General features: G+C 39.0%; 1 protein-coding gene across 5 annotated transcripts in view; it reads right to left on the reverse strand.

Moving 5' to 3' along the window:
* Positions 1–203: 203 nt before the first annotated feature.
* The window catches only part of ABLIM3 (actin binding LIM protein family member 3), a 180317-nt gene continuing 159447 nt past the window's right edge, over positions 204–21073 (reverse strand). For 4 of the 5 annotated variants that reach the window (XM_051978945.1, XM_051978946.1, XM_051978943.1 and 1 more), the window contains 5 exons: positions 19444–19591; positions 16904–16933; positions 15981–16039; positions 14547–14607; positions 12754–13659 (listed from right to left, as the gene is read on the reverse strand). In XM_051978945.1, the coding sequence (XP_051834905.1) occupies positions 13541–13659; positions 14547–14607; positions 15981–16039; positions 16904–16933; positions 19444–19591 (417 nt within the window). In that variant the 3' untranslated portion in view covers positions 12754–13540. Of the gene's footprint in view, positions 11225–12742; positions 13660–14546; positions 14608–15980; positions 16040–16903; positions 16934–19443; positions 19592–21073 lie in introns of those variants that run through there. The other variant, XM_051978948.1, reaches the window with a different exon arrangement.

Consider the following 21073-nt stretch of genomic DNA (forward strand, 5'->3'; position numbering starts at 1 on the left):
TACTTCCTTGCTTCCTTTTGGATATCTTCCATGGGGAGGAGGAGGTCCACATTTTCAAAAGTGACAAGATGATCAGAGGTCAACCTATTTCTCCTTCTGTTTTAATTGTTAATTTTTTTTTAATTAATGAAATCATCTCCCTTTTACTCTCCATAATATTTTGTGCTTCTATGGAGTTATTTCATATTTTAGATGTCAGGCAATCAATGATAAACAAACATTTATTAAGTCCTTACCATGTGCAGAGTGTTGGGGGACATACAAAATATAGAAAATACAGGGTTCTTACCCCCAAAGAATTCACTAGCAATACAGGGATAAAACACATACAGAAATAACTATATTATACAATATTATTTGATAAGTATATTAGAAAGTTATAAAACAAAGTGCTATGTGACATTGGGGAATTAGGAAGGGTTTCATGGAGGAATTATTGATGTTTATATCTTATCCTTTCCCACTAAACTATGAATTCCAGACATTGTGTACATGTTTATTGAATGAATAAATGATATCCCGTGAGGCTAATCTATTAGGTATGCTCAAATGGACAACATAGATCTCTAATAAAAACTTATGCCAACATCTTCAATCACTCCCAAAAACCACACTCATCTTTGGGACTAGACAAAGGAGGTTTGTGTCAAATGTTAGTAAATATCAATGCTACAGTAATGGCCATGGCAGGAATTATAATGCCTAAATTTTATAGTTGGAGGAACTGAGGTTAGAAAGAAATGACTTATAATACAGGTAGTAATTTTGGCAGAGTTGGGGTTAGATAAACTTATAAATCTTAAGATCTCAGAGTTAAAAGGGAACTGTCATCCCACTATAATCTATAAACTTCTTGAAGGCAGCATTTCTCTTTCTTTTCTTCCTTCCTTTCTTCCTTCTTTCCTTCTTTTCCTCCTTCCCTCCTTCTTTCCCCATATATCCTGTGCCTAAAACAGTGCCTTAAACTTGGTAATAATATTACTAACTAAGGCTTACTATGTGCCAAACATGGTGTTAGACACTTTATAATTATCTCAGTTGATTCTTACAGCCTTGGGAGGTAGGTGATATTAATCATCCCCATTTTACTGATGAGGAAATTAAGGCAAACAGAGATTAAGGGACTTGCCCAAGGTCACAAGGTTAGTGTTTTGCCTGATTTGAATTTAGGTTCTCCTGTATCCAGGTCCAAAACTCAATCCACCGCCCTTCCTCTCTGTAGGAGTAGGAACTTAACTAGTATTTTTTCAATTGAATTGAACCCATACTTGATCCTGAATCATCTCTACAAGTCTGACAAGATGGGGACAAGAACAAGGTTTTGCCAACTCCAAGGCTGTCTTCTTGTGTTCAGAAGTGTGAAAATCATGAGATGTTCATGAGAAAGATCATCTCAGAGTTGTTCTCTTCTTATAGTGTGAGACCTTGTGATGAAATGAGAAAGAATCAAGGAATCTGAGTTCTAGTCCTAGTTCTATTTCTGATTCACTTAAGTGGCCTTAAGCAAGTCAACTTCCTTCTCTGAACCCCAGTTTTTTTTTTCCTCTATTAAAAATATTAGGTTGTAAAGACATGATCTCCAAGGATCCTTCTTTTCTAATGTTCTTTGAGGTTGATTTCTGCTTGATATAAGTAAAAACCTAAAATTCAGAGCTGTCCAAAAGCAGAAAGGGCTGCCTCACAAGGTAGTGAGTTCCCCTATCACAAGGGAAGTTTTCATGTATAGCCTGGGTAATTCTTGATTGGAGATAATGTAGTATAGATTCCAGCTCAGAGAAGCACTGGTCCAGAGCTTTTCCAGTTCCAAAATTCTGGGACTGTACAATTTAATAATTAGCCCCAACTCTTCTATTCATTAATTATGGGTTCTGGGGGGGGGGGATAATCACTTCTTTTTGACCTCAGTTTCCCTGTAAAATGTGGGATAATCACCCTGTCCTAGCTCACTTAACATTTATTATATGGAGCAAATGAGGTAAAAGAGATACCTGGTAAAGTGCATAAATAAAAGATAGTGATAGTGATGGTGATAGTGATAACTTCCATTTCTTTGGAGCTTTTCTAGTTAACAAAGTGCTTTCTTTTGCAACTCAGAGATTCCATTATCCCAAGGAGAGTTTTAGTTAAAAAAAATTAATATAGAAAAACAAACAAACAAAAAAAGTCCTCATATATACAAAAATATTTATAGCAGCACTTTTTGAGATAGCAAAGAATTAGAATCCGAATAGATGCTCTCTGATCATGAGATGACTAAACAAAATGTGGTTCACTACATGAATTTAACAGGATATAACTGTGCTGTGAAAAATGAAGAATACAATAAATACAGAGTAGCTTGGAAAGATCTACATGAACTGATATAAAGTGAAGTAAGCAGAGCCAAGAAAATAATATACACAAGGACTAAAACAAGGTGGATGGAAGAATAATTGCAAAAAAAAAAAAATCAAAAGTGAATATTCCAAAATAACAAAAAATAAGCATAGCTGGAAATAAGATATATGGGTATATTTTGATTATATCTCTTTACAGAGGTTGGAGATTCCCAAATGTTCCACATTGCATATATTTTCAAACTTTTTTTATATATCGATCAATTATGCAATTTTTTTCCTTTTCCTTTTGTTTCTCTTTTTTTTTCCTTAAAAATATTTGTTATGTGGGATGCCTTTTGGTGAATTGTAGAGAGCAGTCCTGGAGGTAACTGATGATTTAAATAAACAAAACATATTAAAAACTTATTAAAAATAGAAACAACAAAGTGCTTCCTTTAAAATTCAGAGAGTCTTGTAGTATAAGGAGTATTGTTCCCACTTTATATATGTATGTATATATCACAAAGAGGGAAAGATCTTCCTCAAGGTCTTTCAGGTAGTAAAGCATTTGAATTTATGTTATACAATTTCTACTGGGCCTTCACTGATGCTCAGCAGTCTTTCTACACCTGACTCATAAACTTACTGTCCTATACTGCACAGAGGCTCTTCCAAACCTTTTCCTCTTTCTTCAAGTCTCCTTGATTGCCTTTTCCCCTCAGCTTAGTACCTTGTATAATATTTTACAAAAAATATTGGTCATTTTCTGTGAACTCTTTCTTTCCCCCTTCCTTATATTACTCAGAAACCTACCACTAATTCCTTCTTTACTCCTCCTTCCCCTCCCCATCTTGAATGATAAAGTGTCTTAACTATGGCTAATTCATCTACCTGCTCAAGTGGTCTCATTTCATCTTATCCCTTCTCATCCCGTCCAACAGTTTATTCTCTCATCCTCACTTTATCACTTATTTTCCATCTTTCCTGTCTATTAGCTTATTTCCTACAAACATGTCCCTACATTCTAAAAAAAGTCCCAACTAAAATCCCATCTTTTCTAGAAAATGTTTCCCAGCTCCTCTCCGTGCCTTCTTTCTAATTATTTCCTATTCATCCTGTAAAGAACTTGCTTTGTATATTATCTTTTGCATGTTCTCTCCCCATTAGATTGTAAGGTCCTTGAGGGCAGGGATTGCCTGTTTCCTTTTTTATATGCCCAGGGCTCACCCTGGTGCCTAACACATAGCAGGCACTTTAAAAATGCTTATTTATTGAGCTGAGATTCCACTGAAGTCTACTTGGTTAACTCTGAAGTTAGAACTCTTTCTTCTCTCCCAAACAAGGGAAAGTAGTTTTTATCATAAGGACTTTAGTTAAAGATTCCTTTGGACTTTTCAGCTTCATCTCCAGCCCACACTTTCCTCTGGGACCAGGGCCTGCCCAGTAGGGTGCTCTCCATTGGCCAGTGGCCCTGCCTCCTGCCTCCTATATTCCTCTCAGAACTCATGCCCTGGAGCATTTTGCCATAGTGCCAGCCTGATGTTGGCAGCTGGATGAAAGCCTCCCTTGTTTTGCTCAACACAATGTTACCTCTGTCCCTGCTCTCTAGGGAAGTGACACACACACTCACTCTGCTTGACTGAGGTCACAGAAAGCAGATCTCTGAGGGGCATCTACTATGACTGAAAAAGAGAAGAAAGCTTTCCACTGCTTTCTTTAGAATTCTGCTCAGAGTCCAAAATGGTTCCCAGCTTCTACTCAATCAGAGTCTATGTGTACACCAGCCCATCTGACATATTTGAAGAGAGCAATTGGTGTTCTGAACTCAGGGCTACTGAAGTTCAGGTCTTCCTGATTGCAGGCCCAGAGCTCCATCCCTATGCTATCTAGCCATCTCATTAGATTGCATTAGAAGAAGCATTTAGCAATTTAGCTTTTCTTTTTACATCTCTGATTGGTGACTGTTGCAGTTCAGAAAAACAACAACAACAACAAAAAACTTTCTGGTTTCTCTATCCAACAAGCCATTTCTGTCTTAACCACACTATCTCTTCCTGAGTGGTACTATAACCCTACCCCCCATCCCATTCCTTTTCTAGAACTCACTATGTTTGATATTTTCTTTGCTTAAAACCTTAAAACCTGAGCTAGAAATGCTCAATTCTGGGGATGATTAACACCTCCCTGACTGTGATCTCAGGCCAATCTGACTCACTTAAGTAGGATCCCTCCCTTTCCTATAAAATACCTGAGTTGCCCTAAAGCATGGTGTGATGGATTAAGTTTCAAAAAAAGCTAAGGATCATCCTCTCTTGGTACTACACATCTCTGATTCCTCCTGACATTGTGGCTTGAGGACCATTGTGCTCTGTGGGTATATTTCTGTTTTTATCCCTTCCCAGTTTCACTTCAAATATGTCAGTTTTTGCCCAAATGTATCATTAGTTGCCACCCTAGTTTGGAGGATTGGTGTTGCATTGGTGTTCCCTTGGTATCTGAAATTAAACTATATGGCAATCCCTAGACAATGACAGATAAGATCTATGCTTCCCACACTGACTAGCTTGTCCAATTTTTCTCTGAAATCTCTTTAACTTCAGCAATGGAACTGATAAATCACCTTCTAGCATTCTTTCCTGCAAAGCCCTGCTTGGCCAAAAGATGCAAAGAAAGCTAATGCCACATTAATAATAATAGTTGCTAACATTCATATAGTGCTTACTATGTGCCAGGTATTGTGCTAAACATTTTACAATTATCATCTCATTTAATCCTGGGAAGTAAGTGCTAATACTACCATTTTACAGATGGGAGGTAGAGGTTAAATGACTTGTCCAGGATCACACAGCAGATAAGTATCTAAAGCTGAGTTTGAACTCAGGTCTTCCTGATTGCAGGCCCAGAGCTCCATCTACTATGCTACCTAGCCACCCCATTAGACTGTATTGGAAGAAGCATTTAGCAGTTTAGAAATAGGGGATGTGATAGTTTTGTTATCTTTATCATTATTTAGTCATTTTTAGTCATGTCCAACTCTTCATTAATCCCATTTGGAGTTTTCTTGGCAAAGATACTGGAGGGGTTTGCCATTTCCTACACCAGCTCATTTTACAGATGAAGAAACTGAGGCAAACAGGGTTAAGTGACTTGCCTAGGATCATACAGCTATGTAGTATCTGAGGCCAGATTTGAATTCAAGTCTCCAGGCTTGATGCTTTATCCATTGTACACCTACCTGCCCTTTATGCTTATAAGATCATAATTAATTAGAGTTTAGGAGACACGATTACTATTTTCATATATTCAAGTATCCTTTATCCTTGAATCCTTTGTATCTTTGGCTATGAATGGAAGCCCTGAGTGATGCTAATTATTTTCCTTCACTATTGCTATCTGAATGTTCCTGAAGGAGGAAAACATACAACCATGTTGACTACTACAAAATTGCTGTTATCTAGGTAAACTTTTGCTCCAAACCTTTTCTCTCTCCTCAAATCACCTACCATTATTTCCTGACCCCGTACTTCCCCACAGAGGACCTTGCCTCTTATCTAATTAGGGAAATAAAGGCTTTATCTAAAATTCCATATCTCAAATGATTCCCTTCTCCTTTCTTTCCCTCCCTCTCTCTCTGTCTCTTTGTGTGTCTGTCTGTCTCTCATCTGTTCTAGACTGAGGAAAAAGTGGTCCATCTTGATAAGGCCTACCCCCTACTTGGATCTTTAATCTTATCCCTTCCAACCTCCCTTTAGCGTTTGCCTCTTTGATCACTTCTAGTTGACCCTTCTCCCATTCCATTTAAAATCAAACCTTCCTCTATTCATTAGCTCATATTCCCAGTTGGTCCCTTTCTTTAAAATATGCTTTCTTGACCATGGAATCCCCTCAAGCTATTTACCTGATAGCTTTCCCCTTTTTCATAACCAAATTCTTAGAAAGTTATCTACATCCCTTGGCTCAACTTCCTCACCTCCCACTTATTCTCAGACTCTTATAATTTGTCTTTCTGTTCCACCTTCAAGTGAAACATCTCCTTCCAAGGTTAACAATGATCTCTTAGTTTTAAACCCAGCTACCCATTCTTAGTCCTCATCCTAAACCAAACTTCAGCTATTAATTCTGGTGGCTACCTGCTTCTCCAAAATATTATTCTCCCTCTTTGGGTTTTCCCTCCTGATTCCTCTTCCACTTGTCTGATCATTTTCTCTGTCTCCTAAGTAGAATCATTATATATGTTCCAAACATGGATTTACTTCAGGGTTCTATCCTGGGCCCTTCTTTTTTTTTTTTTTTTTCCTTTGGTAATCACATCAACTCATTAGGTACTATGAATTTAATTGTCATCACAATACAAATATCTACAGATTGACATGAGCCTTCATATTTATCTCTGTCTGTCTTTGTCTTTGTCTGTCTCCCACTGTCCCCTCACCCCTCTCACTCTCTCAAGCTTTCTCTTGCTCTTTCTTGATTTTTAGTGTGGCTTCACCAATTGTCTGTTGGAAATTCCACCTCAATGACTTCCTAAGTTTAACATGTTGCAAATTAATTTTACTATTTCTCCTTCACAACTCTTTTATTCTTTCTAATACTTCAGTTTCTGACAATCATCTTTCTACTTACTCAGTTTTTCAATAAGGATTTTTCTGATATCTTTCTCTAGCCAATATTATTGTATATATCTCCTGTATTTTATTATTATTATTATTTAAGGTAATCAGTAAGTCATTTAGACTTATCCAAGGTCAGAAAGCTAGAAAGTGTCAAGTTTCTGAGGTCAAAATTGAACTCAGATCCTCCTGACTCTACCACCTAACTGCCCCTTTGTGCTTTATTTTTAAATGGAAACTTCTCATGAGCAGAGATTTATTTTTGTTCTGAGCATTGGTGTTTGATACATAGTAGACACTTATACTTAGACACTTACACTTTGCAGATACTGTCTCTTGCCAGATTCCATTTCGGTTTTCTAGCACTGAGTATAGTGCTTACATTTAGTAAGAGTTCAGTGAATGTATACTGAATTGAATTTGTTCCTCTGGAAAAATACCTACTTTCCATTTCCTTTCCCTTCTCTCCCCCCTACCTAGTTTGAACTGTTTATTCACCATTTTCAACTGCTGACTAATCACTTCCCTGCTATTGACTCCTGTTTCCCAAAGTCCCTTAAATTCTGCCAACAATTCAACTTATAAAAACAGGATCCCCATCTCCTAGTTAAAGAGGGTGACTGAAGCTTACAGTATCTATGTGAGCTCCCTGCATTAGTACTTAGAATCGCTGATTGCTGGTTACTATCTATAAAATACCGGACAGATTACTTAAATATCTCTGAGACTCAGTTTCCTCATCTGTATAAACAAAAGGGTTGTGTTTCTAGCTCTGAATCCTATGGTTGACCTTTATGAATGACTTTCATAAAAAGTTATTTTGCCATGATGTCAGATTACTTATTTTTCCCTAAATTGGGATTGACAAAAGAAAGTTATTCATTGGGAATCCAGAAAAATATAATTCCTCCCCCTCTAAGTCCCCTGTAAGAAGTCATTCTTACAGATAAGCCAATAAGTGCCAGAGTCCGGTCCTTCAGCTTTAAGTCCCAATTTTCTTTTGATTACATCATTCAGATGACTACCTTCATGGAAGGTGGAAGGAAAAAAAGACAGATGTCTCCAAAAATGAGTTGACTGACTCCTTTCAGGGGATGAATTGGAAGTGAATTTTGCATACCCCTCTTCCCTTTCCAGATTCTTCTTTGAAACATGGTAGTTTAGGAGGAGCAGTAGATAAATCATTTCTCCTCTTAAATATCCTACTTCACTTAAGAATAATCAATCTTTTAATTTTTGAGCAACTGTTCCAATAAATAATTAAATAATGGGCTAGACTAGACTAGACAGGTAGCATGACTCAATAGATTGAGGACTTTCTGCAGTAATACCCAGTCAGAAGGACTTAGGTTCAAATTGTGCCTCTGGCCTAGCAAATTACTTAACCTTTCTGAACCACAGTTTCCTGTTCTGTAAAATGGGTATAATAATGCTAGTATTACTTACTTCACAAGGTTGTTGTATAGCTCAAATGAGATTAATGTATGTAAAGTGCTTTACAGATCCTAAAATGCCACAAAAATCTCCACTGTCATTACCTCCATAAATGCATCCATTTCATAGATCATCAGAGTTGGAAGGGGCCAGAGAACATAGAATATCAGAAATGGAAGGAAATGCAAAGAACATCAAATTCAATTCTTTTCATTGTTCAGTTGAGAAATGGACTCAGAGATGGGAAAGTCACTTGTTCAGGAACATCCAGCCTATGTCAGATAGAAAAAGGCTCCAGATCTCCTGATTCCAAATTGAAGGTTTATTTTTTCAAAAAGCCAGACCATGAATTGGGATGAAGATAGCATTCATGCCCTAAGTGTATTATGCCCAGATTTAAGTAAGAACTAGTGGATAGAAAGTAGGTAAATGTCCAATTGGCTCATATCATTGGAAAGCCCACATCAACCTATACTGCCTCCTACAGACTTATCAGCTGTGCTCTGAGGAGCTTAAATGGGAAGGGATATTTGCCCAGTGGAGGCCTAAGTTCTTTGACTATGAGAAGTCTGCTCTGTATTTTCCATGTTGAATCTAATTCCACCCAGACCAGAAAAAAATACAGGAGGGCATAGGACTTAGTTGAAAGTATGTGTTTTATGGAGAGGGAAAAAGCCAACAACAATAATCAAATTTTTTTTTCAAGTCTTTCTAAATTATTAGAGATCAGTGATATAAGATCTCAGTTCCCAAGGTAGCTTTTGGCCTGGACCATGCAAGCCAAGAAGGTCCCAATAGGGAGTGAAGATATAATACAAATTAGAATTTCAAATGTTAGCATTGAATGTCAGTTTTTAGGTTTCCCTTCACAAGACAGCCTCCTCCTAGTTAACACAGGCCCTGACAAACTTATCAAACAGAAGAACCTTCATCATTCCACCTATAGAAACCACACTGAAGGCTTAATGTCATCTTTTGTGAGTCCTGTGTAATTTATGAATTTGCTTTATTTCCTCTGGGTTGCCTTGGAGGAATCATCCACCATGGCAGGGCAGTTAAGGGAGAAAGTAAAGGCAAGGGGCTTCCAGGAATATAAGCCACAATACATCCCTGGCTCCTTAGGCTATCACTCTCTCAAGAAAGAAGGCAGGTATGAGAGTGAGAGGCATCTGCTCCAAAGGACAGAGAAGCCAGTTAAAGGAGAAAGCAGAAGCATGGGGAGTCCCAGGAATAAAAGTTAATATTCCACTCAACAGCTGCTTTTTTCAGGGTCATCCTGGTAAACCACACCCAGATTTAAGAAATGGAGCCAGAGGGTCCAAGAAAGGATAGTGCTTACTCAAGAGGAGCAGGTGTCAGGCTATAAATCTTCCTTGGAATGACACAGACTTTCTTAGAATCAAGGAAGGGAATGATGAGAACACCATCCCTTTTGTGTGTTTGAGACACTAGGCACATTGAATATAGTTTAGAATTCATAAAAGTTTAGGGGATTGGGGTACCCTACAGATGGGAAAGGATCAGGCAGTCTGGAGCAAGAGAGAAAGTACTCCTTACTGTGGTTTCTGGGCAAAAGAAAGATCATGATAGAGGGAATAATTCTGGGAGGGGAAACAAGGTGAAATCATTCCTTCTAGAGCATCACTATTCACTGATGTAACTGGTTGATGTGCAAAGGGATAGAATAAAACTATCGGACTAGAGAAAGAGAATCCTAGAATCTTAGATCTGGAAGGGAGCTGAGAATTCATCTAGTTCCCCCCTCTTACCCAGTGCAGAAATCCTGTCTCCACTCTTTCTGGAAGATGTTCATCCAGTCTCTGCTTGAATACATCCACTGATGGGAAACTCTCTAACTCATGAGGCAATTTATTCCATTGTTGGACAGCTCTAGTTGTTAAGTAGTTCTACCTTAGAGAATAATTGAGTATCAGAGCTGAGTGGGACCCCATAGTTATTTGGTTCAACCTGTACCTGAGCAGGAATCCCCTCTACTTCTCTACTCCACTAGAAGATTTCTAGTGATGGGGGACTCATTCTATAAAGTCTATTTAGGTCACCTCCCCTTTTCTTCCAAAATTTCCTAATTACAAACTAAACAGTGAAAAAGTCTTATCTCTATTCAGTCAATTCCCAGAGGGGTTCAATGATGCTGGAGAGCCCTGTGGATCACTCCGTGGGAGCCTCCAATCAGGGGTCTGAACCACAGCTAGAAGGCACCTTAGATATAATCTAGTCCAGCCCCCTCATTCTGTGGAAGAGAAAATTGAGGCCCAGAAGAGTTAAATGATTTACCCAAGGTGACAGGATTTGAATCCAGGACCTCTGACTAGAAATCCAGTGCTCTTTCCACTTCACCATGTGAGGTTCACAGTAGAAGCTTGGGAAAGAAACAGGGGATCAAAAAGAGGAGAGATTCCTATAGCCTCTCTTGGTAGAGAGATTGGGACTCCGATGGGGATTGGAGGAGCCCAAGTTACCATAAACTGGATGTTTCTGTATAAAAAAGACCCTAGTAAAAGGGCTAGAGCTCCCTGAAAATCCCTCCCCAGATCTCATTGCACTTAGAAAAGAGGAAATTAAGTTAAAAATTTTTGAATAATAAGTTAGAAATTGCCTGACAGTCCAGAAAAGCAAATATCTCTGCAGGCAGTATCTCCTTTTGTATGAGAGTGGGTTATACTGAGCTTCAATATAGAGATTTATACATATATCTTTATATAAATGTCTGTTTCTAGATTTGTGATCTCAGAAAAGCCGAGCTTGTTTCTTCAGTTCATTCCTCTTCCAGAGAGCCAGTCGATCAAATTCAGTGATGGTCATGCCAAAAATCTGGTAGAACTCTTCTTGGGACAGGTGACGCTGGAAGTGGAGGGACAGAGAAAGGGAGAACAGCATGAGTGGAGGAGGACAACTTGGGGAATGAAGAACCAGGGTTATGCAGTCCCTTAAAAGAGCATTTCATTTGATGTCAGAATAACTAAATCTAAATCCTAGTTGTTACTATCGGTATGACCTTCTCCTGTGGTTAAATACTTTGATTTGTAAAATCAGAGGTTTGCATTCAATGATGTCTGAGATCCAAATTCTTTCCAGCTCCAAATTCTGTGATCTTGGGAAGTTTCCATTTTAGCTGGTCTTTCTTTGCCTGGCTTTTCTCTTTATAACAGAATCAAAAGGTCACAGAATATCAGAGCTGGAAAAGCCTTCAGATCTTAGTTAGAACGTTAGAGTTGGAAAGAATCTTAGAAAATAGAACATCGGTATTAGAGGAAACTACAGGCCATGGAATCTTAAAGCCAAAATAGACCTTAAAACATAGAATGTTGGTTCTGGAAAGGAGCTTATAATAGGATTTCAATTTGGGAAATGCCTTTAAAACAGAAGATAAAAAATGAGAGTGCCAGAAGGTCTCAAAGAATATAAAATATAAAATGTTAGCGATGTTAAGAACCTTAGTACATTGAGCATAATACCAATAGAATATATTAGAAATAGACTATAAGATATCAAATTGTAAGGGATCATAAAAATATTGAATAAAACTGCTTGTAAAGACCTCAGAGATCATCTATTTCCAACTTTTGCATTTTATACAGCGCAAACAGGGACTCAGAGAAGGAAAGTAACTTACTCATCATTACAAGGTTAGCAAGTAGTAGAATTAGGATTTGAACTTGGGTTTCTGGCTCTAAATTCAATATTTCTCTAGATATTGTGGTCTTTACCTTTTTATTATCCACCACAGCTGCCCTTCTGAGCAGCCTCACTTCCCTCTGCCCATCATTCTCTTCCTTCACCTCACTGCTTGAAACCCTTCTCTTCTATTTCCCTCTAATCCACCCCTTCTCTTTTAGCAGTTTTTAATTATTATAGTATTATTTGTCTCCTTTTAGACTATAAGATCTTTTGTAGCCCTAGTGCTGACCATGATATAAAGTAGACACTTAATAAAGGTATATGAGAATGAATTGAAATGAAACAGTTCACTTCTCTAAGCATTATCTCATTTGCTATGTAAATATACTACACACCATATAGGTTTGTTATGAGGAAACTAGGAAATGGCTAACATTTATGATGTCCTTTAAGATTTATGAAACACTTTCCTCATAAAATACCATTTTATAGGTAGCACAAGTATTATTTCCAAATTATAAAGGTGCAAATTGGGAGCTAGGAATACTGATAAGCAGGGCTGGACTTTAAAACCCAGTCTCCCATTTTCTATTACAGTATTTTTTTCCCCACTATACTACAAACTCCTTGAAATCTTGTACTCCTTGTATAATTTCTCCAACATAGCACGTTCCTAGAGGTAGGTAATTGACTGTTTTTGGAATTGTCTTGGAAATAGGATTGAATCAACTCTCCACTCACTTCTAAACGTGTCCTGTCCACATCTTTGGGTAGTCGGTTTCTCCCCCTAGTGGTCACCAGGAGCAGTTCATACGGATAGATCTGAGGAGCAAGCAAGGAGAGAGTTTATCAAGAAGGGTTAGATAAACACTGTTGCAAGGGAGGACACATGAGCTGGGAAAGGAATCTGGCTAAGTAGGCAGTGCAACCTTCTAAGCAGGCTCTGAGTCAGTGGCTTACCTCTTTGCAGAAGGATTATAGATGGAACAAGGATGGTTTAGGAGACCTTGGGGGAACTGCCATCATTTTGTAGTCCTTATACTGCTCCTAGAACCAGGCTACTAGGATCTTTATGGTGGCTATTCAAGTTTATAGTCTCTGAACTCTAATTCAGAGGATTGACCCTGGAGTCAGAGTTTAAATTCTGGGCTCAGTTTCTATCTCTGGCATTTATTATTTACATAACCTTGGATAAATTGCTTTGTCTTTGTGCCTCAGTTTCCCCATCTGTAAATGAGGGAAGAGAACTAGATAAGATTCTTTCTAACTCGAAATTAATGATCTTATGAATTAATATCCTGTGGTCCCCTGGGGATCCTTGAAGTATTAGTATCTCTGAGATTCTCAGAGAGGTGGTTGCTTGGCAGTGATCACACAGCTGAGGAATGACAAGCTCAGGCTATAGAACCAGTCCTCCTGATCCTAGAGCTATTTCTCTTTTGACTACATCATATTGTCTCTTCCATTTAATTTCCAAAAGCAGCATCCAAGGAACACATGGTGAATTCTGGGGTTGAGGGATAGAGTTGAAAAGAAAGGTCATCTTTGGAAAGATTTTAGGAATTCAGAATCCATATCACTATGAAGAATTGCTAAGCACAGCTGTCCTTTGGGTCGGAGATAGCCCTGGTCACACGGGATAGTTCTTACCTTGTACTCTGTAGAGAGAAAAGAGAGAAACAAACTCAGTGTCCAGTATCCAATTCATTCTCACCTTAATGCCTCATCTTTCCCCACCTCTGGCATGTTATGTCCTGAGAAGGCTGGATGAGCTGTTTTTCAAAACTTCCCACCTCTCACCCTCCCTTCCCCATTCTTGAGAGGCTTTCGAGAAGTAACCCTCAGTGTGAGGTACGTCTTTCCACCCTGACACACCTTATAGGAGCATGGGGAAGAGACTGGATAGTACTCTTAGCCCTTAACTCAATCCCACTGGGCTTCTGGCTTCAGATGGACGGGTACACATCTGGACCTGGTGTTTCTCTATGAAGGAGGCATTGGCAAGTGTCTGCCATGTTTGTCTCCAGGTGGTAGTCGCAGTTTTATTTGCAGGCTTGTTTTTCCCAACTTCAGTAAAACTATTTTGTGTTTAGGATTATGGGCTCATGTGAATTACAGATTTGACTTTATATTCATTAAATCCAATTTTCTCATTTTACAAATGAGGAGACTGACACATAGAGGCCAAGTGGTCTGCCCAGTCACACAACTAGTACATGTCTCAGGTAATTTTCAAACACAGATCTTCTCAATTTGAAGTGAAGGACACCTAGCTCCCATGTATACTTTGTATTTATTTTTTGTGAATGCAAAGTGTATTCTCAAAGCAGAAGATGAGTAACCTGAGGGTAGGGTCTGGTCCATTTTTGTCTTTGTGTCCCCAGGACTTATTCCATGTTTGTAGAACAGAATTAAATTAAATTATAAGAAAACAGAAGCTGGATAATTGGATGGGACAGGCCCATGGGCACAAGCCATCTCTCAGACTATTCAATAGAAGCAGTGAGGGGATCTTCCCTATCAGAATCCACTCTTTCTGGCTCACCTCGCATTCCCCAGTTGACTGCGTTCATGCTGTCATAGTGAAAGAGGTCTGCACTGGGTGTCTGCAGAGAAGAGAAACTGTAAGTTTGGTTTCATGTGATGATGACCTACCTCTTCTTGTAGTATCCCATACTTCCTCAGCACACACACTCTCTCTCTCTCTCTCTCTCTCTCTCTCTCTTTCTCTCTCTCTCTCTCTCTCTCTCTCTCCTTCTTTCCCTCTCTCTCTCTCTTTTTCTCCCTCTCTTTCCCCCTCTCTCTTTTTCCTCTCTCTCCTCTCTCTCTCTCTCTCTCTCTCTTCTCTCTCTCTCTCTCTCTCTTCTCTCTCTCTCTCTTCTCTCTCTCTCTCTCTCTCCTCTCTCTCTCTCTCTCTCTCTCTCCTCTCTCTCTCTCTCTCTCTCTCTCACACACACACACACACACACACACACACACACACAGAGAATGAAACTTTCGAGCCAATTTAAGGAGGTTTATCTGCACAATGATGTCTTACCAATCACAGTCTCACAGCTGACTGAAAAGGACCTTAGAAGTCACTCAATCTAAACTGTGCCTGAGGTTCAATTCTGTTTAACACCCATGACAAGGAATGGCCTAGTTTCCCCTTGAAGACCTCCAGGGGTAGGGTATCCACTGCCTCTTGAAGGAGCCCATTACACTTTGGAACAGCTCATTAGGGAATCTTTGGTGACAACAATCCTATATCTGGCTCTCAGTAATTCCCACCTGTTGCTCCCAAGTTTGTTCTCTAGAGCTAAGCAGAACATGTCTAATCCATTTTCCACATAACAGAGCTTCAGATATTTAAAGATAGCTATCATATTCCCTCCCCCATGTCTTTTCTTCTACAAAATAAATATCCCTAGTTCCTGTACCAGTCCTCATATGGCATGAATAGTACATTCTTAAGGGCCAGGGAAATCATGATGAGGGACTGTTGACAGGACCCAGTTCCAACAGATTCATTCCACCAATCCTCCAGCCAGGGTCGATGGCTTCATGTTAGGTCTCTCATCCCTTGTCATTCCATGTATGGGTTCTAACTTGTTACTGTCCTTCCCAAATGTAGTACCTAGAACTGCACACTGTGCACCTGATGGTCTAACCAAGGCATCAAACAGCAGGGTTCTCCTAATCCTTGCTCTGGATGATATGTAGCCATGCAACCTAAACTCTCATTAATTCTTATATCTCTGCCATGCCATACTATTTTCTCAGTGGTTATCAATTTTATCCCTCATTTTATCCTTTTTTCCCTCTGTGGGATTCAAGTGATCCTAAGTAGAACACCAAGTAAAAAAAATCTCTCAGGTAAGCCACCTACTAACATCCTTGCAACTTTGTCAACATTTCACCCATAAGAAATCCAAACAATATATTGAATTTGGGAGTACTATCAGCCCTAGAAAATGTGACCGCCTGGCCTCCTTACCCTGTGAAGCCCATTTCTCCTATAGGCAGGAAGTGAAGCTGACTTGGAAATAAGGGGATCTGAAAAGAAAACATCAGGACTATAATTTGTACCTTCACCTCAAAGATACCCCACCCCATCTAAGGAAGACAATGAGAAGATTCACTCTGTTAAAAATCTTCTCCATATCCTTGAAGGTATAACTATAAATGAAAGAGGAAAGGATCTCAAAAATTAGGCTCTTCCTTCATGTTCATAGCATCTAGAGGCTAAAGAAACATTAGTGAACTTTTAAACAACTCCCTCTCTCAATCACCATTCACAGATGAAAAGATGGAAGCCCAGTGAGGGAAAATGACTTGCTCAATTTCATAAAGCCAGTAAGAGGTAGAGGTTGGATCTGGGACCTCTAAATAAGATCATTGGATGTAGAAGACAGAGATTATTCAGTAAATTCCCCTTATTTTACAAATAAGGAAAATGAGACCCAGGGAGATTAAGTGGCTTGTTTTAAGGCCACCCAAATATATCTATAAGTAGCAGAGTTAAGATTCAAACCCAGGTCCTTTGATTCCAAATCTAGAATTCACTTTTACCCATCTGGGTAAAGACAAGGAGAATGGAGACCAGAGGGTTCTCTTTTTAAAGGGGATTTAAAGCCCAAGCTAAAGACCACACTCTCTCTTTCTACATACAAATTGGTACACTTGGACCACCTCATTTATCTTCCCCTTTTCCCACCTCAACCTGTTAGATGTGAAAGAAAATGAACTGTAACCCTGAATGGTGTCTTTTTAAAGGCTAGGGAAATTATGATAAGAGATTCTTCCAGCTGACTCATCCCACATAGGCCAATTTCAATAACCAAAGGAGGTTGATTAACACTAGGGTAGGGTGGGTTGGGAAGATCTTTTGGTGGACGAAGGGGCAGAAACTCTACATACCACTGTCAGCCAGGTAATGGGACCGTGGAGCTGCAATGAGAGAAAGATCAGGTCAGCATAAAGTGGCACATAGGGAAAGACCTACCCTACTAGTAGACTTGGCCCCTGGAATTATACTGTGTGATCTCCTTGTGGAGTTATATACTGTGGGTGTGACCACTCAATGATCAATTTCCAGATACTTTACCTATTGCATTATTGGCCAATGCAAAAAAAAAAAAAATTGGGTTCACAAATCAGGAATTAGTGCCAAGTTTCCGAATAGTGGTCAAACTATAGAAATAATAGACCTTAAAAGTATATTCCCTTTTAAGTTGATTGCCTTTTGTGTCTACTCTAAGAACTACATAATATTAGGACACAGTTTCTCAGAGTGGGAAGATTCTTAACCCAGATCATATAATGTCAATAGTGAAATGTACCTTAAAATATAGAACGTCAAAGATAAAAAGGATCTTAGAGCACAAAGTGCCAAAACTGAAAGGGACTTTAGAGCATAGAATATCAGAGCCCAGAAAAAAAAACCCTTAGAATTTGAAATATTAAAGCTGGGAGGGACCTCAAAACACAAAATGTCTAACCTGGAGGAGTCCTAAGAATTTAGAATATTTTTGTTGCAAAGGACTTTAGAACACAGAATGCTAGTATTCGGAGACATTTTAGAATTTAGCTAATCTAATTTCTTAACGTTGTGATGGAGGAAACCAAGACCCAGTACAGGGAAGGAACTTGTTCAAAATCAAACATGGATTCAAGGACAGAGCTTGAAATCCAGTCCAAGTTCTTTGATTCTTCACGCAGCGTACTTTGCACTGTAAGAGACTAATGTCTCTTAGGTTGACATTCATCCTGCTTCAAAAATCCCATTCCTATTGCTTTTTGAACCTTCTGTCTTTCCCAGTTTCTCTTTTTGTTGCTTCTATTGAGGTTGAAGAATTTTTGCCTCTTTTGTTAGGGTTGTCTTGGCCTTTCCAGCAGTCTCTCAATGTTTACTCTCCCTCCCCAGTGGGTAAGATAAGGATTCAGTTTGTCACATGAAGTGGTGGAAAATTACTAAGCTTTCCCCCTAAAATCTTGCCCACCAGATTCGTCTTAATGATGCTCTTCCTAGTTCCCTCTGGTATGTTTTTAAGACTCAAAATGTGTCAAAGTTTGTCAAAGTTTGTAAAAAGAAAAAAAAAAAGACAAATTATGTGGGAAAACGTCCATGTAGGGTTTCATCATATTTCAAAGATCTGGGCTTTTATCGGTGTAAATCTTTCTTTTTAATGTAGCTCCCAAAGCCTTCACACCACAGCAGACTATCATCATTAGTCACTGTGGCCAAAAATATCCATCGCCTTGAGGTCAGCTCCTTGATGATGGATCTTGCCAAAGATAGCTACTCTGATCTTCAGTTGACAGACACAGACATCATTGCTGAGCTGCTCGTACTCCACTAAAGTCTTCTTTGAATGCTTTTTTGTGCCTTGGAGATGATTTGGGCTCTCAGTGTTTATGCCAGCAAAACACAAGCTCTGACAAACTGGAAAAGGCCCCAAATAGAGGCTTATCTAAAATTCTGTATCATAGATATGAGAATTAGAACTAGAAGGAACGTTGGTGGTCATCTAGTATAACCTTCTCATTGTACAGAAAGGGGAACTGAGGCTTGCCCAAAGTCATACGTGTGATTAGTGGTCAAAATGGGACTCAAACCCAAGAACTTTGATTCCACCAAACAACACTGTGTCCTCTTAAAATTAGGTGGTCCTAAGGGCTATCTATTCTAATGGCTTCTACTCCTTGCATCTCAGTTCAGGAAGTAATCCCCAGTGATGTGGAATCAGGAGACCTGAGTTTGGCTCTCTACCTATATCAACCTTGGGCAAGTTGGAGTCACGGAGATCTGAGTTCAAATCCTGTCTCAGATCTTTATTGGCTATGTGATGGTGGACAAGTCAATTAACTTCCTCAGCCTCAATTTTGTCATCTGTAAAACAGGGATAATAATGACACCTACTTCACAGGGTTGCTGTGAGATACAATACAGAAAAACTTTGCATACTGGAAAGTTCTATATAAATGCTATTATTATTATTATGGCTTGCCTAGCAGGTCTCTGACTCTACATTACTAGGAACAATTTCCTGAACTGAGATGCAAGGAATGAGGGTGTATAAAACAAATATGAAGAGTATAGAACTAGAAGGGAGAAACTGGAGATCAGAGGCTTCTAAGATCATGCAGGGAATTTGGGGTAGACTGAGACTGAATCTTATATTGATGTTCAGAAAGAAAGAATGATATTCTTCACTAAGTAAGATACACTAGAATCCTGGACTAGGTGTTCAAGATATAAGAAAATGATAGGCATAATAATGGACTCTTACAGGTAATTTGCTAGGTTAGAAGTCAAGTTTCAGGGTGTTACTGTATTTCTTTTTCCTAGATGCTAAGTTTCTCCTAACTTCTGAGTAGACCTTAGGACATCCAATTCTAATGGACTAAGAGAACAGGAATCCTTCATCCTTGTCCCTCCCCACCCCTTTTACTCTTACAGCCATTGAGGGAAGTCTCATAGCCAGCAGTGTGTAAGGCTTCTCTGCTGCTGGTAGAACTCCGGGGAGGGGTCCAAGGATCTGCATAGGAGCTGGACCGAGCCTTCATTTCCTCCTTCAGAATGAGCCGTCCAATCCCACTTTGGATCTGGGAGGGAGCAAGGAGAGAAGGAAGAAGAAGAAGGATAGTAAAGAGGTGGGTAGGAGAGAGGTAGAAAAGAAATAGAAGGGAAAAAGAGAAGGGAGAGAAGAAAAGAGAGCAGGGAAGAAGAGACAGAACAGAGAAAGACAGAGAGATTAAAGTGTAAGGAAGAGGAAGCAGGAAAGCAGTAGAGAAGGAGAATGGAAGAGAGAGTTGGGAATCAATAGAGGGAAAAGGGGAGAAGAGAAGAGAAAGTGGGGGAAAAGGGAGAAAAGAAGAGACAGTAGGGAAGCAAGAGAGGGAGGGAGGGGGAGAGAGAAAGAGAGAGAGAGAGAGAGAGAGAGAGAGAGAGAGAGAGAGAGAGAGAGAGAGAGAAGAGGAAAGATGGGGAGGGGAGGAGGTAAAAAACAGGGAGAGAAGGGGGTGAAAGATATTGGGAGATGAAAAAAGATAAGAGGAAAAAAGAGGGATATAAGAACTGATAAAAAGGCCTATGTTTTTACACTGGTATGATACATGGATGCCACTTTCTCCTTAGGAACTATTGCTGGCTATATCTTCCATTAAGAGATCCAAGAATTCTGGCCTGAAACTCACACTCCTGAATGAAAGGTCCAAAGTAGAATTTACATTTTATTTTTCACAATCTTCAGGTTGTTGTTGAAAATAAAGAAAAAAGAATTATTGTAATTGACTTACAATATATCCCCTATCTTCCTTACACTCCTTTCTTGGAAAGAAAGCCTTTTAAGTCTAGAAAGTCTAAAATCTCACTGTTCAGGAAATCATTCCAAGTTAATGAAGCTTGTTCCCAGAAAGTGTATATACAGGAAGGAGGGAATGAACCCCTTGCTGGAATCTTTAGTCAATCTACCTCACAGGGTCCTGGGAATAAAATCTAACAAAAAAGTAAGTTATTGTTATTAACATGACAAATTAATAGCAGAAATTATGGATTTTGAATAAAATGACCAGGGTTTTATGGCTGTTATCTAGGGCAAATCATTTTCTGTCTTGAAGCCCCATTTTTCTCTTCTATAAAATAAGAATACTTGACAATATTCACCTTCCAGGGAGGGACCTGAACAACATTATGAAAAATAAAAAATTCACTAATGACCATATATAGACAGGTCCTATATATGAGATTTTTAGGAACCTAAAGGAAATTTGTTTAGCTTATATCATACACAAAAACCTGAGGTCTAATGATTTAGCTGTGAATGACAACTCTGAGCTTGAGGTCTATGATTTTGGACTGACATGACACATAGATGATGAAACAATAGACTTTATTCTAACCAGTGATATTGTATAACATGTTATATGGGGAACTTATTACCAAAAAACATTCAGGATTACAAAGGGGGAAAATAAGCACAGAGAAGAAAGAAGGCTTTCTCTTATAGGACTGAAGGTCATCAATTGGCCTTACTTTCCAACTGAAGTTTCAGTGCTGTCAATTCTTGCTCTTAGAGAGACAAAAGC

Source organism: Antechinus flavipes, chromosome 2, assembly GCF_016432865.1.
Source record: "Antechinus flavipes isolate AdamAnt ecotype Samford, QLD, Australia chromosome 2, AdamAnt_v2, whole genome shotgun sequence".
NCBI classification, from domain to species: Eukaryota; Metazoa; Chordata; class Mammalia; order Dasyuromorphia; family Dasyuridae; genus Antechinus; species Antechinus flavipes.